This window comes from Trachemys scripta, chromosome 9 (assembly GCF_013100865.1).
Source record: "Trachemys scripta elegans isolate TJP31775 chromosome 9, CAS_Tse_1.0, whole genome shotgun sequence".
Classification (NCBI taxonomy): domain Eukaryota; kingdom Metazoa; phylum Chordata; order Testudines; family Emydidae; genus Trachemys; species Trachemys scripta.
The window spans coordinates 49,155,283-49,171,400 of record NC_048306.1 but is presented as its reverse complement, the minus strand read 5'-3'; the positions used below and the strand labels follow the sequence as shown (position 1 = coordinate 49,171,400).

Genomic DNA, 16,118 nt, shown 5'->3' with positions numbered 1-16,118 from the left:
GGTTGAGATCCCAATGCCCGATGATGCAAAAACAGTGTCACGGGGGGTTCTGGTTACATGTCGTCAGGCCTCTCCCCCTCCATCAGAGCAACAGCAGACAATCGATTTGTGCCCTTTTTTCCTGGGTTACCTGTGCAAACGACATACCACGACAAGCATGGAGCCCGCTCAGCTCAGCTCAGCTCACCGTCACCATATGTCATCTGGGTGCTGGCAGACATGGGGCTGCATTGCTATACAGCAGCAGCTCCTTGCCTTTTGGCAGTAGATGGTGTATTACGACTGATATCATCATATTCCTCAGTGAGTTCAGGCAGAGGCACCTGGGCAGACATGTTTTGTCTCCTGGAGACTCAGTCCTGCCGGCAGTCCTATTGAACCGTCTTGACGATGGTGGCTAGCAGTTGTAATACAGCATCTTCTGCCAAGCACCCAGAAGATGCCGATGGCTATCAGTCATGCTGCACTTTCTGCTGCCAGCCTAAGATAGATGGACCAAATTTGTTCTGTATTCTTTTGCTTCCCCCTCCTTCCCTGAAATCAATGGCCTGCTAAACCCAGGGTTTTGAGTTCAATCTTTGGGGGGCCATTCTGTATGACAGTTGTTTGTGTTTCTCCCTGATGCACAGCCAACTTTGTTGATTTTAATTCCCTGTAAGCCATGTCATCACTCGCCCCTCCCTCCCTTCTTCCCTCCCTCAGACAATAGTTTCATGCCTTTTTTCAGCCCAGACGCCATAGCACTGGGATGATGGAACCCGCTCAGATCACCGCGGCAATTATGAGCACTATGAACACCACGCGCACTGTCCTGGAGTATATGCAGAGCCAGAACATGCCAAAGCAAAACCAGGTGAGGAGGCGATTACAGCACGGCGATGAGAGTGTTGAGGAAATTGACATGGACATAGACCTCTCACAAAGTACAGGCCCCAGCAATGTGCAAATCATGGTGTTACTGGGGGAGGTTCATGGCATGGAACGCCGATTCTGGGCCCGGGAAACAAGCACAGACTGGTGGGACCGCATCGTGTTGCAGGTGTGGGACGATTCCCAGTCTCTGCGAAACTTTTACATGCGTAAGGGCACTTTCATGGAACTTTGTGACTTGCTTTTCCCTGCCCTGAAGTGCCAGAATACCAGGATGAGAGCAGCCCTCACAGTTGAGAAGCGAGTGGCAATAACCCTGTGGAAGCTTGCAATGCCAGACAGCTACCGGTCAGTCGGGAATCAATTTGGAGTGGGCAAATCTACTGTGGGGGCTGCTGTGATCCAAGTAGCTAACGCAATCAAAGAGCTGCTGATATCAAGGGTAGTGACTCTGGGAAACGTGCAGGTGATAGTGGATGGCTTTGCTGCAATGGGATTCCCAAACTGTGGTGGGGCGATAGATGGAACCCATATCCCTATATTGGCACCGGAGCACCAAGCCACCGAGTACATAAACCGCAAGGGGTACTTTTCAATGCTGCTGCAAGCCCTGGTGGATCACAAGGGACGTTTCACTAACATCAGCATGGGATGGCCGGGAAAGGTACATGATGCTCGCGTCTTCAGGAACTCTGGTCTGTTTCAAAAGCTGGAGGAAGGGACTTTCTTCCCAGACCAGAAAATAACCATTGGGGATGTTGAAATGCCTATAGTTATCCTTGGGGACCCAGCCTACCCCTTATTGCCATGGCTCATGAAGCCATACACAGGCAGCCTGGACAGTAATCAGGAGCTGTTCAACTATAGGCTGAGCAAGTGCAGAATGGTGGTAGAATGTGCATTTGGACATTTAAAAGCACGCTGGCGCAGTTTACTGACTCGGAGAGACCTCAGTGAAGCCAATATTCCAATTGTTATTGCTGCTTGCTGTGCGCTCCACAATATCTGTGAGAGTAAGGGGGAGACATTTATGGCGGGGTTGGAGGTTGAGGCAAATCGCTTGGCCGCTGATTACACGCAGCCAGACACCAGGGCGGTTAGAAGAGTACAGCAGGGTGCGGTGTGCATCAGAGAAGCTTTGAAAACCAGTTTTGTGACTGGCCAGGCTACGGTGTGAAACTTCTGTTTGTTTCTCCTTAATGAACCCTCCCCCGCCCCCGGTTCACTCTACTTCCCTGTAAACTAACCACCCTCTCCTCCCCCCTTCGAGCACCGCTTGCAGAGGCAATAAAGTCATTGTTACTTCACATTCATGCATTCTTTATTAATTCCTCACATAAGTAGGGGGATAATTGCCAAGGTAGCCCGGGATGCGTGGGGGAGGAGGGAAGGAAAAGGACACACTGCAGTTTAAAACTTTAAAACTTTAACACTTATTGAAGGCCAGCCTTCTGATGCTTGGGCAATCCTCTGGGGTGGAGTGACTGGGTGGCCGGAGGCCCCTCCACCGTGTTCTTGGGCATCTGGGTGAGGAGGCAATGGGACTTGGGGAGGAGGGCTGTTGGTTACACAGGGGCTGTAGCAGCAATCTCTGCTCCTGCTGCATTTCTTGCAGCTCAACCATACGCTGGAGCATATCAGTTTGATTCTCCAGCAGCCGGAGCATCGACTTTTGCCTTCTGTCAGCAAGCTGACGCCACCTATCCTCTTCAGCCCGCCACTTGCTCTCTTCAGCCCGCGATTCAACCCATCACCTCTCCTCTCGTTCATATTGTGCTTTTTTGCACTCTGACATTGACTGCCTCCATGCATTCTGCTGTGCTCTGTCAGTGTGGAAGGACATCTGGAGCTCCGAGAACATATCATCCCGAGTCAGCCATTTTCTCCTTCTAATCTTCACTAGCCTCTGCTGGTGGAGGAGAAGGGAGAGGTGGTTAAAAAAGACACATTTTAGAGAACAATGGGTACACTCTTTCACATTAAATTTTGCTGTTCACATTACACAGCACATGTGCTTTCATTACAAGGTCGCATTTTTCCTCTTATATTGAGGGCCTGCCGGTTTGGTGTGAGAGATCACTAATGCAGTGCCAGGCAACAGAATTTGGCTTGCAGGCAGCCATGGTAAGCCACAGTCTTTTGGCTTTTTTAACCTTCATAACATGTGGGAATGGTTTCAAATAGCAGTGCCCTCATTTCCCATACCAAGCATCCGTTGAGTTGGCCATTTAAAATGGGTTGCAATGTAAAAGGAGGGGCTGTGGTTTCTGGGTTAACATGCAGCAAAATCCCAACTAACCCCCCCCACACACACACCCAATTCTCTGGGATGATCACTTCACCCCTCCCCTGCACCACGTGGCTAACAGCGGGGAACATTTGTGTTCAGCCGAGCAGGAACGGGCACCTCTGAATGTCCCCTTAATAAAATCACCCCATTTCAACCAAGTGACCGTGAATGATATCAGTCTCCTGAGGATAACAAAGAGCGATAAGGAATGGATGTTGTCTGCATGCCAGCAAACACCAGGACCATACGCTGCCATGCTTTGTTATGCAATGATTCCAGACCACGTGCTACAGGCCTGGCGTGGTAAAGTGTCCTACCATGGCGGATGAGATAAGGAAACCCTCCCCAGAAACCTTTTGCAAAGGCTTTGGGAGTACATGAAGGAGAGCTTTCTGGAGATGTCCCTGGAGGATTTCTGCTCCATCCCCATACATGTTGTTAGACTTTTCCAGTAGCTGTACTGGCCACGATTGCCAGGGCAAATTAATCATTAATCATTAAACACGCTTGCTTTTAAACCATGTGTAATATTTACAAAGGTACACTCACCAGAGGTGCCTTGTGTGCCCTCAGGGTCTGGGAGCACTCCTTGGGTGAGTTCGGGGGTTACTGGTTCCAGGTCCAGGGTGATAAACATGACTGTTGGGGAAACCGGTTTCTCCGCTTCCTTGCTGTGAGCTATCTTCATTGTCTTCATCATCATCTTCCTCGTACCCCCAAACCCACTTCCCTGTTGCGTGATTCTTCATTGATGGAGTCAAAGCACATGGTTGGGGTAGTGGTGGCTGCACCCGCTAGCATGGCATGCAGCTCCGCGTAGAAGCAGCATGTTTGCGGCTCTGTCCCGGACCTTCCGTTTGCCTCTCTGGCTTTGTGGTAGGCTTGCCTTAGCTCCTTAATTTTCACGCAGCACTGCTGTGCATCCCTGTTATGGCCTCTGTCCTTCATGGCCTTTGAGACCTTTTCTAATATTTTGCCATTTTGTTTACTGCTAAGGAGTTCAGCTAGCACTGATTCGTCTCCCCATATGGTGAGCAGATCCCGTACCTCCCGTTCGGTCCATGATGGAGCTCTTTTGCGATCCTGGGACTCCATCATGGTTACCTGTGCTGATGAGCTCTGCGTGGTCACCTGTGCTCTCCACGCTGGGCAAACAGGAAATGAAATTCAAAAGTTCACAGGGCTTTTCCTGTCTACCTGATCAGTGCATCTGAGTTGAGAGTGCTGTCCAGAGCGGTCACAATGAAGCACTGTGGGATAGCTCCCGGAGGCCAATAACGTCGAATTCCGTCCACACTACCCCAAGTCCGACCCGCAAAAGCCGATTTCAGTGCTAATCCCCTCGTTGGAGGTGGAGTAAAGAAACCGGTTTAAAGTGCCCTTTAAGTTGAAAAAAAGGGCTTCATCGTGTGGACGTGTCCAGGCTTAATTCGATTTAACGCTGCTAAATTCGACCTAAACTCGTAGTGTAGACCAGGCCTCAGTGGCTAGTTCCGTTCACAGCAGCTTCTCAGTGCACAGGCTCCGGCTTGTGCAGAGCATGACTGTCTACCTCCTCATAGGGCGGCCACTGTGACCACACCTGCCATCTGCCCTTGTCCCTCTACTTGGTCCCGTACTAGGACATGGTCCTATCTAATATTCAAAACCATTAGTGGGCATGGCCCAGCTACATCATCAACTGTATCTCCATTCACCATCTTTTGGTACAATCCAACTTACAAAATCAAGGACAAAGTACATGAGAGCTAGAAATAAAGTGCTCAGTCCTCAGCTGTGGGTGATCTCCTCTCAGCACAGCCGAGGTGGGAGGGCAGGGAAAAATGGTGGCTCTAAGCACTAGGGCCAAATGGGTTCTTTTCTAGCCCCCAGAACCACACAGAACAGTCTCAGGGCTGCTCAGTTTCCTCGGTGTTGACCTGGCAGATATTCGACTGCCAGGTCAACACCACGTTCCATGATAACAGCCAATTATTTTGGAATGTCAGTAAATCTCAGACCAACATTCAACGAGAGAAATCCAAGCAGCATTAGAGAAATAAAGTCTGAAGAAAGAGAAAATATGCTAGGGTCATAAGAGATTTCTCAGCCACAAAACCCAGGGCAGCATCAGTTTTCATAGTTTATGGATGCTTCTTCCAACAGGGTCAGTTTTGACCTCAAAAGTGCCTATTTCAATCTCTCTGGCAAAGAAAACTTAAGGTCAGAAACACCCCTATAGATTCTTCTTATTCTGCAGACTTGCACAAGATCTAGTCACCAGTCTACCTACGTACCTGTCTTATCCATCTAATGGTTTTATTAGAGTCCCCATCTAAGTTAGGCAAGTTAGATTTGCAAGGAATATTCTGGTGGAAGGGAATTATCTTCTTCAGCCCCTTCCCTACTCTCTTTCCCACCCCCCATCACCCCTTACTGGTTACAGAGGGAAAGATTTATGGAAGAGAAGAGTCTTGGAATGAGCATGAATGTGATGAGGCCCTGGATTAGTCTAATCTCAGGAAGTTCATTTCACAGACAAATCTCTTGACCAAGAATGCTTTAGGTCAGATCCTGACTCCTGCTATGGTGCTTGTATGGCTCCAGCACAGCTAAGTGGCTTCAGAACCAACTTAGTGAGCTGAGACCATCCTAGTGTAGGGGACGAGTACAATGCCACTCTTCACACAGCTCCCTGACCAGGAAATGTGGCCTGAGGGGAACAGGTAGGTGCTCAGATACTATGGTGATGAGCACTTAATAGCTAGTGTGAATTACAATAAATGCCCAGATAAACATGATAATTTCCACCCTGTGGCACTGTGTACCTCAAAACAGCACCCTGGAACCCCCATATGCACCCTTGTCAGGGCCAGCTCCAGGCACCAGCAAAGGAAGCAGGTGCTTGGGGCGGCCAATGGAAAGGGGTGGCACGTCCGGATTTTCAGTGGCAATTTGGCAGCAGGTCCCTCAGTCCCTCTCGGAGCGAAGGACCCGCCGCTGAATTGCCGCCAAAGAATGAAGCAGCGTGGTAGAGCTGCCACCGAAGTGCCGCCGATCACGGCTTTATCTTTTTTTTTTTTTAATTTTTCTGCTTCGCCGCTTGGGGTGGCAAAAAAGCTGGAGCTGGCCCTGACCCCTGTCATATAGTTATGATATATTTCATACAAAGCGTGCCATGAAAGATATCATATGAAAAGTCATGATCTGCTGAAACCCATTGTTCTGTCCAAATATGTATATCATTAGTGTGTATGAAGTTATGAGATTTTGCTGGATGGCTATTACTGAAATATGTTATAAGTTTGAGAATCTCTAATGCTAGTTCTCCAGTGACAATGACAAAGGAAGTGACCAACATCCGAGCGGGTGTTGAACAATCATCACCAGCCATTGATCAGCAAGGGAACAGTAAACAAGGGATTTACAATTCAAAAATAGTTGCGCAAGCACCACACAATGGGGACTGCTCGACTCAGTTGCACAAGACCACACCAGGGTTGCTCAACCCTGTGACTCAGCAAGTCCAGGCATGCCTGGTGGGCCTAGCATCTTCCAGGCACATGGACTGAGGATATAAAACAGGGGACAATAGCATCATGCTTCTGCCTTTCTCCCCCACACCTACACAGGAAGCAACCAGAACACTGGGAGACAAAGATTTCAACTGAGGAGACTGGTCCCAGGCTTGAGAGAGAAACCTGTGTGTCCGGTGGGGTGAGAAAACTGCTTGGTCTAAATACTATCTAGTGTAACAATATTTAAGATTTAGACTGTACTCTGATCTTTTATGCCTACCAGTTATAAGCACTTAAAATCTATCTCGCTGTAGTTAATAAATCTGTTTTATATTTTACCTAAAACTGTGTTTTGGTTGAAGTGCTTGGGAAATCTCAACTCAGTTTACAAAAGCTTGTATATGTCCTCTTGACATTGGGCAGATTGGGTAATAAACTTACACTAGTCAGGCTTCTGATCAGGGCAAGATAGTATAGCTCTGGGGTGCAAGGCTGGGGAGCTGGGGGAAATTGGCTGGTGCCTTTCTCTGTGTGATTCATGAGTGGCTTTGGGAACATTCATGCAACCTAGCTGAGTGTGGGGATCCACATGCTGTTGTGCTGAGTGATGACAGCACCCGGAGGGGTTTGCTCCTTGTCACTAGCATAGTATTGTGAGAGACAGCCCAAGCTGAAGAGTTAAGGGGACACAGCGGTACCCCAGTTCCAGGTTGCACCCCGGGGTTCCCGTCACACACCCATACTAACTCTTTGGATAAATGAAGATTTAGCCAAATACTTCCTTGCATTATCTAACTACTCTGGGAATCCCACGGCAGACCAGATGCAGGTACTGGCTTGTAGTACAGGAGCTTGCAGACAGCACTCTACTATGTACCATGCTCAGTGCCAGCATCAGCATGGCTTTACCATAACTCTACATAAACTTGGTAAGGGAAGGGGGTTGTGACTCCACTTACAATTTTTATCTTGTGTTTTAATACAGAAGTTGCCAAATGAAAATTTACAGAAGAAAAGTGTTAATAAAAATAAAGTGAATATAATTTATTTTTGTATCTTGCATTCAATTTTACATTATTCCCGACCAGTTTTTTTTAAATGGCCTCTTCTTTAATTGGGATAGCTACTTAAGCATAATTAATGACACCACAGTGGATAGCCTAGAAATGTTCAACTGTATTGTTCTACACATCTTATCAAACAAATCTAATCATCGCTTGTATGTGTTTGTAAGTCAAGAACAGCTGCCAATTCCATTCAGTTGCCATGTGCTTGTTTCTATAGAGACCAAAATGTAAATATGTTAGATGTGTTCTCTCACTGCTGTTATTGTTGCTGTGGATATGGGTTCCAGTTTCAAATCTCTTTTGACCTTTTTTTTTTTAAGAGGTGAAAATCTGAAACAATCACAGATTGAAATTTGACATATTAAGTCATATCCAAGGGAAAAACATTTCTGGGTTTGTTTCTTTTAATAAAGCCTCACCCTCAAAAAACATTAACTAAAGTGTGTACTTCAAAGTTTAATCATTGAGGTGATGGGGACTTTTTTTTACATTACACAGCTCAAAATGAGTTGATTAAAAAAGTAAAGTTTAACAAGGGGTCATCTATGCAGTTTAACTTTGATCGTTAATTTACAAAGATGACCAAATGATTTTAAATGGGCTAGATATTTAATTCTGAAATACTGGTTGAGCAATAACCACATTGCAATATATAGAATGAGGATTTTCACTCTCACACTCAACCTGCATATTCTATTTTGCACATAATACATATACAATATTTTCATTTACTCAACTGAGAATTAATTAGTCCTTATGCAAACGAATCCCCATTCTGCTAATCAGCATTCAGGGGATTATATACATGTAAAACAGTTTTTGTATAACAGAAAACCAGACATCTCCTGGATACTATGGTGATGAATAAATGTATAATGTCTGAGGGTGACAATGGGGAGGGAAAAGCAACTGTACATCCTCACACTCTGATTAGCCAAGACTGTTCAATTTCAACATAAATTCAAGTAAATTGTCATGAATGGGAATTTATGTTTCCAATTAGGAGAAAATAGATCCCTGTAGGCCTTAACTCAGAACTGGCAGCTTCATTGGTTTATATTTATAGTGTATACATATGCATATTTGCTTTATATTTCATAGGACTTATATACCCTGAACTCCCTTCCTTAGCCACCAGTGAAGCCTCTAGCAAAGTGTGATAGACCCCACCTGCCTCTCACTCCCTGGCATCCAATGAGTCCACTTTTCAGCAGCTTCATTGGTTTTTCTTAATATTTGTCCTTTCTAATTTTATGTTCAGCTCTTCCTCATCATGATCCTCACCTTTCCCTTCTGAATTTCTCTTCCATTTACTCATTTTCAGTGTCTTAAAATCCATTTTCGTTACTCCAATCACTAATTCTCCATTCTCTTGCCTTCTGACTCCATGTTGAACCCTGTGCTCCCAGTGTTAAACTCCAAGTGCCTCCATTGTGCTTCCCGGCAGAAGGCCCTACCCCTGCCCCGAGCAAAGGGAGAACATGCACCAGGAAGCAATGCACTCAAAAGGCAGCAATGAGAACATCAGAGAGCCAGAATCCTGGCCGCTCTCTCCAAAGCACCCCTGCTCACTCTGCTCTCGGCCCCTCACAGAGATCACAGAGTTACTACTCTGCCTGCATTCTGTGTGCCAGCAGCCTACTCCTTTGCCCACAGAGATCAGTATGGGCTGGACACTCTGTACTGGTTTTTCACCATTTGAAGTAGCTTGTGCTTGAAAGTAAGGAAGATGACAGCAAAGGCAACTAGCAAGGTCAGGCAGGCAGGGAGAGTAAGCACCAGGTACAACAAAGCCATATTCACTGTCATCCGCCTGCAGCTCTGGAGCACAGACTCAGGCAGCCCCACTGTATTAATAATGTTAGAAGAGTAGTTGCAGGTGACCTGCCCCCTGTCCACAACACGCACTGTCCTGAGACTGTGAAGGAAGTCCCACCACTCCAGCTTGCAGCAGTCAAATGGGTTGTGGCTGAGGTAGAGCACACTCAGACTCCTCCCAAGTTGCTTCTGCATTGAGTGCTGTGGAAGAGAGGGAAGACAGTTTCTCCGGAGATCCAGGGTATGCAGTTTCAGACCGCTCAAGGACTCTGAGAAGTTGGTCAGGGAGTTTTCAGAGAGGTCCAAACTTACCAAGTTCTGAAAGCCAGAGAAGTCAATGTCTTCCATGGCGGAAGAGAGGCCAGTGTTCCTGAGAGATAAAACCTGCAGCATTAGTGCAATATCTTTTAGAGGTTGTAGGCCCCTAGTGAGTGCTCTCGGATTGTTAGACAGATCTAAGTGTGTTAGTGGTGTCCCACTGAAAGTATTGCTGGCCACCATTTCCAGGCCACACCCAGCCAAGTAAAGTTTCCTGAGGGATGTTACATTCCTTAAGTCTATGCAGATGGGATATTCAGCCCCATCTGCATTAGCTTGCTGGGGACAGAGGTCTATGTGGTTGTGACTGAGGTCAACTGTAGTGATCTCTGTGTGGGTGAAAATGTTAGGTGGCACCCTCTGCAACCTATTGGTACTCAGATTAAATGATCTAAGGTTTGGCAGGGTGCCTTCAGAACCTAGATCCACCTGCAGTTCTGAGAGCTGATTCTCGCTGAGATCAAGGTCCGTGAGCATGCCCAGGGGTTCTCTCTCCTGGATGTGAAGGGTCTCTAAGCAGTTCTGGTTAAGCTTCAGATGGGAGAGGGAAGTCATCCTTCCCAGGAAGCCATCAGGGAGGTACCGGAACTGGTTCTGGCTCATATCCAGAAAGCTCAAGGAAGAGAGATTGCTCAGGCTGACCTCTTCCCAGAGACTGAGGGTAGTGACATTAGTGGTATTGCCCTCTATGAGAAGGAACTGCACTGTGACATCCATGAGGGACGTAGCATTGGGAAGTTTGCGATAAAAGCTCATTTCGTTGTCCCTCAGCAGCAGGGAGCGCAGTTTGCTCTGTCTTGGTAGTAGCGGGAAGAACAGGAGCCGGTTGTGGGAGAGATCTAGCGTCTCCAGCTCAAAGACAGCATCACCCTCTACAGCCAGGAACCACTCGATGATGTTGTTGCTGGCATTAAGTATCTTGAGCTGGGTCAGATCAAACTCCACGATGCAGGGAATGTAGTTGTAGGCCAGATTAAGCATCTGCAGGCCCTGCAGGCCTTCAAAGGTGCCCCCCTCGATCTCATAGATGTAGTTCTTCTCCAGGTTCAGCTCCTGCAGCTGGTTCAGGCTTTCAAAGACAGAGGAGTCCAAGCGCATTATGATGTTCCTGGCCATCGACAAGGACTCCAAGGAGGACAGGTTGCAGAGCATGGTAGCCACCATGTCCTCAGTGAGATGATTCCCAGACAGGTCCAGTTTCCTCAAGGCTGGTAAGGAGCGAAGAGCAGCAGCCGTCACAGAGTAGTTTGTAAAGAGGGTGTTGTCTGCCAAGGAGAGATTTTTGAGGTCTCTGCTGCCAAGGAAGGCCCCAGGTTCAATGAGTTCCAGTCTGTTCTCACGTAGGCTCAGTGTCTCCAGGTTTTGGTATTGCTGCAGAGAGGTATTCTTTAGGGTCCGTATAGTGTTGTGATCCAGGAAAAGCACCTCTATGTCAGCTGGGAGGTCTGCCGGGACTGTGCCTTGCCATCTCCCATTGCAATCCACAGCTCTGTGCATCTGAAACAAAGAATACGAATATATCTATATTTATATATAAACAACACTGGAAATAGTGAAACTGGGGGAAAAGGCTTAGAGTTCAGATGGGAGAGGGTGCACAACATCTGATTCTTTATTTTCTGCCATCATCCTGACCTCTCCGCCTCTCCCAGATGACAAACATCAGATGGTAGCAGCAGTAATTTTTGCTTGAATCACTGATATGGTGAAGCCTGTGGGCAGCTGGGGGCAGACAATAACTGCCCCTCAAAAGACATACGAGATCAGATTGGCCTACTCTGAAGTTACAGCCAGGGTCTGCTTTCCAGCTGACCAACTATGTTCCCTATCTCCCTTTAGGACGCCCTGCTGGGATGCACTGGAAAGCAGAGCCTGCCTACAGGAGTAAATCAGGGCTGCACATGATCCTGCTCCAACATTCTCCCAGCCTGCTTACCCTGTTGGAATAGCACCAGCCAGCCTGCTCCTGGAGGCTGAGTGGCTGACTTGCACCCTTCGTGGTTCCACGGGCAGCAGCAACACATCGCAGAGCACTGGTAGAGCAGACCTGCTATTAGAGCTCCCACACAGTGGATGTGGATCAAGAGATTGTATGTGGGGGTCAGTATCATTGAGCAGATGAGAAAGAGGATCACAGAGTATCGAGCAAATGAGGGACCAGGAAGAAAGAAAGGGGACTTCCCACCAAGGAGGGGGAAAGAGCCAATCAAGAAGAAAGAGGGATTTGGAATGATGCAGAGAAGAGGGTTTGGGGATGCAGGAAGAGGAGGAGAAATTAAGGGTGCAAAGCACAGAGGAGATGAAGGTTGATCTTGTGGTTAAGACACTGGATTGGGACTCAAATTCTGGGTTCATCTCCAAGTTCTGCCCCAGAGTTCCTGTGAGACCTTGGCTGAAACACAATTTCTCTATGCTTTCCTCAACCCCCCATCTGTAAAACAGAACAGCAGCATTTCCTCTCCTGTCTTCTCTACTTAGACTGTAAAATCTTTGGGGAAGGGGCTGTCTCTTACTTCGCATATGCACAGGATCTAGCACAATGATGCCCTGGTCTCATCTGGGAGCTATAGGCACTAATGTAGTACAAACAAAAAGAGGAGAAAACAGGACGAGAAGAGGAAAGAACAAAAGAGAAACTGGAAAAAATCCACCCTGTTCTAATCAGCGCCTCTTATCAGACAGAAGCTGGCTGCAGGGAGCAGAACCAGTTCTGTCAGCAGAAAGCAGCACAGAAGGACTGAAATCACCTAGCCTGGCTTAAAGGACTAAGGCTAAGAAATGGTGAAAATAAAGCAGGGGAAGCATTGCATTTGGTTTGGTATCACATGCCAGGCCAGATCCTCCGAAGGGCTCAGCACCCACAATAGGGGCCAAATTTTCAAGCTCAGTTCTATCAGGGCCGCCCGGGGGAGGGAGAGGGCAAGTGGGGCAATTTGCCCCAGGCCCCACAGGGGCTCCCACGAGAATGTCGGAGGCTCCCTCCGCCTCTGCCTTCCCCCATAACTCCAGCGTCTCAGCACGCCGCGACCAGTAGCAGCCCTGGAGAGCGCTGCAGTGGCGTGGCTGGGGTGGGGCCTGAGGTCCTCCCACTCGGAGCCACGTGGTAAGGGGGTGGGGCCAAGGCAGGTGCTACCATTTAGGCGGTTGCCTAGGGCGCCAAGATTTGGGGGTGCCAAAAGGCGGTGCCCCCAATTTTTTTTTACAGCGTTCCTATGCCCCCTCCCCAAGCGCGCGGTCGCCGCTCCACTTCTCCCACCTCCCAGGCTTGCAGCGCCAATCAGCTGTTTGGCGCCACAAGCCTGGGAGGGGAGGAGAATTAGAGCGGGGGGCTGCGTGCTCAGGGAGGAGGTGTAGCAGAGGTGAGCTGGGGTGGGGGGCTGCCGCATGGCTCCCTGGGGGGAGGAGCTGCCGCAGGGGGGGCGCCTCAGGGCGGAGGGGGGGATGGGGAGCTGCCGCAGGGCTGGGGGGGGTGCAAGGTGGAAGTTTTGCCTAGGGCGCAAACCCTAGCCCTAGGCAAAACTTCCTTGCACCAGCCCTGGGCGGGGTGGCAAGCTCCAGCGGGCCGAGCGGCAGGAGCTCCTGGACGTGGCTCGCTGAGATGGGGGTTAGCAGCATAGTAAGTCCCTCTGAGCTGGGCACTCCCCCCCAGCCCTCACCCCCAGCTCCGAGCCCAGCCCCTTTGAGCCCAGCCCCCCCACAGCCCTGACCCCCAGCTCCGAGCCCAGCCCCTCTGAGCTGGGCACCCCCCAAGCCCAGCCCACCACAGCCCTGACCCCCAGTTCCAAGCCCAGCCCCTTTGAGCTGCGCACCTCCCGACCCCATCCCCCCACAGCTCTGACCCCCAGCTCCGAGCCCAGCCCCTCTGAGCCGGACACCCCCCTGACCCAGAGCCCAGCTCCCCACCCAGCCCTGGGCAACAGCAGCGCCACCCCCAGGCAATGACAGCCCATTGGCACCAACCATCACCATCACCCAGCAACAGCCCATTATGTAATTGCAAATGTATACATACCATTAAAGCATTTAATGTTTTTAAATAATGTATTTCGTGTATTTTCGAATGATTAAAAATTAATTTTTGAATGTATTTCACTGGTTATTTTTTACATTTCCAAGTACATGTTACTATAGTATTGCAACTTTTTTTTATGGAAGGGGTCCCCGAAATTGCTTTGCCCCAGCCCCCCTGAATCCTCTGGGTGGCCCTGAGTTCTATTTACCTAAGTAAGTGGTCGGATTTTCTGCAGAGCTCTGCACATTGGTCAGTATGTTGGGTGCAGCTGAGATCTTTTACAAATCTGGCCCCAACTGTTGATGTTGAGCACTTGAAAATCTATCCCTTAGCGTAAAAGCTCCTGGGGCATCTTCCTCTGCTTGCCGTATAGCCTCAAGCACACTTCACTGATCTGCAAATAAGCATCATTTCCAGACAGGGAGCTGCAGCTGCTCAGCACCTCTGAAAATCAGGCCCACGATACCAGAAGTTACCCAAAAACTGAGGCACCTAGAAATCAGTGGCCACTTTTGAGAGTACACACAGTATTTCCAAACTCCCCCCGCCCCTCCTATTTGTGAATCACAATCTCTAGCCTACCCAGCTTCTTCATTTGGCATCAAGTCCCTCTCCACCTCATTTCCATATTTTTATTGATTTCAAAGACAAAGTGAATAAATGCTGTTCCTATGGCAATATTTATCTCGACACCATTACAATGCCCTATTCCACTTGATCAATCAACTCCACGAGATGCCCTGCTTCATTCACTGTGCACCATATAAGCCTTTTGTCGCATATTCAAAAATGGCAAACCAGGTTTTGCTCACATTTAAAAAAAATGCAACAACTTTGGGCTGAGATCAAGTCTGGAAAATGCAGCCTGATGGTGAAAGTCATAGGCTAGAATGAAAACAATGGAATAGGGCCTACACTGAGCAGTCACTGCCAGTGCCTCTAGAGTACATACTCAGAGTATACACCTGCTTTTCTCAAGGCAGTGTGCAGCGAGAAGTGAACAATTAACAAGTTCACAGGTTTGCATAAGAGGACTCACTAGTTTGCAGGTCCTGTGATACGTTGCCAGGGCCATTCCAGTCTTGTTTCCCCATCCTGCTACTATAAAGACTAGACTCAGGGAGAGACTGAGAAACATTGACTCCATCTCAACAGCAACAGTCCTGTAAAGAGAGAAACCAAAGATAAAGACACATTTGAAAGATCTACTCTGCTTTTTTCCCCTTCGTTCATGATTATTTTTTGGCACACCAAAGGATTTCCCAGGAAACATAAGACAAGACAATCTCTGCCTCCCAAACCTTCTTACACGGACCCAGGATTTTAGATCCTCTGTCAGCCCAAGATCAGACTTGGGCTCTAAACATTTTCTCGGCAGCACTTCCCTCACACTGTGGTGTTGGATCCACTGCCCTTAACAAGCCTAGCTATACAGTGTGGGACTAATGCCCCACTGGAGCATCCTTTGCACGATGACATAGGGATGACACTGGAGATGTGGGTGGAGCACATTGGGCTTCAGTGGCTCTCAGTTGACTTAACAGTTCCTAGAGGGCTATTACAAGACAGCATAACATGCCTCCTGGGGGACAAACTCTGCCCCAGGCTCCAGCTAGGGAGTGAAGCCACTTGTGTCCCCCCCTTTCCCAGTGTGTCCAGTGCCGTTCCAATGCACTGGGAATTGGTCCCTTGGAGTTTGAGTCCTATACAGGAAAACTTGCACGGAGCAGGGCCGGCTCTAGGTTTTTTGCCACCCCAAGCAAAAAAAATTTTGGCTGCCACCCACCCCAGCCCTGGGCTCTCCCCCCCACCCACCAATGCCCTCCCCCACCCGCACCCCGTGCCGCCCCAGCCCCATGCAGGCAGAGCCGAGAGGACAGACACTGACCCCCAGGTGCCCAAGCCGTGGGGGTCCCCCGGTGGGGCAGTATCCCCGGCTGCCCCGCTCGGAGCCGGGCTCTGCCTCTCCCCACCCCTGGCGCTGTTGGGGCCCGGGGCAAGCAGCATGGGGATGAGGCGGGGGACGTGCGTGGCGGGCTGGGTCCGGGGGCAGCTCCCTGGCAACTCGGGCTGCCCAGCCACTCACCCCATCAATGCGCGAGCCTGGATCCGCATCCCCTGCCCAGCCCGGCGGCGCCCTGCACAGCCCACTTTGGTGGGGAAACACCACGCCGCCCTGGGGAGATTCAGAGCAGCAGCGGTGGCAGCAACGGTGGCGGCAGCAGGACCCCTCCTCCCTCCCTGCA

General features: G+C 49.2%; 1 protein-coding gene across 1 annotated transcript; it reads right to left on the bottom strand.

The window, feature by feature from the left end:
- Positions 1–7,674: 7,674 nt before the first annotated feature.
- On the bottom strand, positions 7,675–15,218 carry NRROS (negative regulator of reactive oxygen species). Its single transcript, XM_034782379.1, has 2 exons — positions 14,912–15,218; positions 7,675–11,357 (listed from the first exon to the last, which is right to left on the bottom strand). The coding sequence occupies exons 1-2, from the start codon at positions 15,143–15,145 to the stop codon at positions 9,384–9,386; spliced, it is 2,208 nt and encodes a 735-aa protein (XP_034638270.1). The 5' UTR covers positions 15,146–15,218; the 3' UTR covers positions 7,675–9,383.
- Positions 15,219–16,118: the final 900 nt, after the last annotated feature.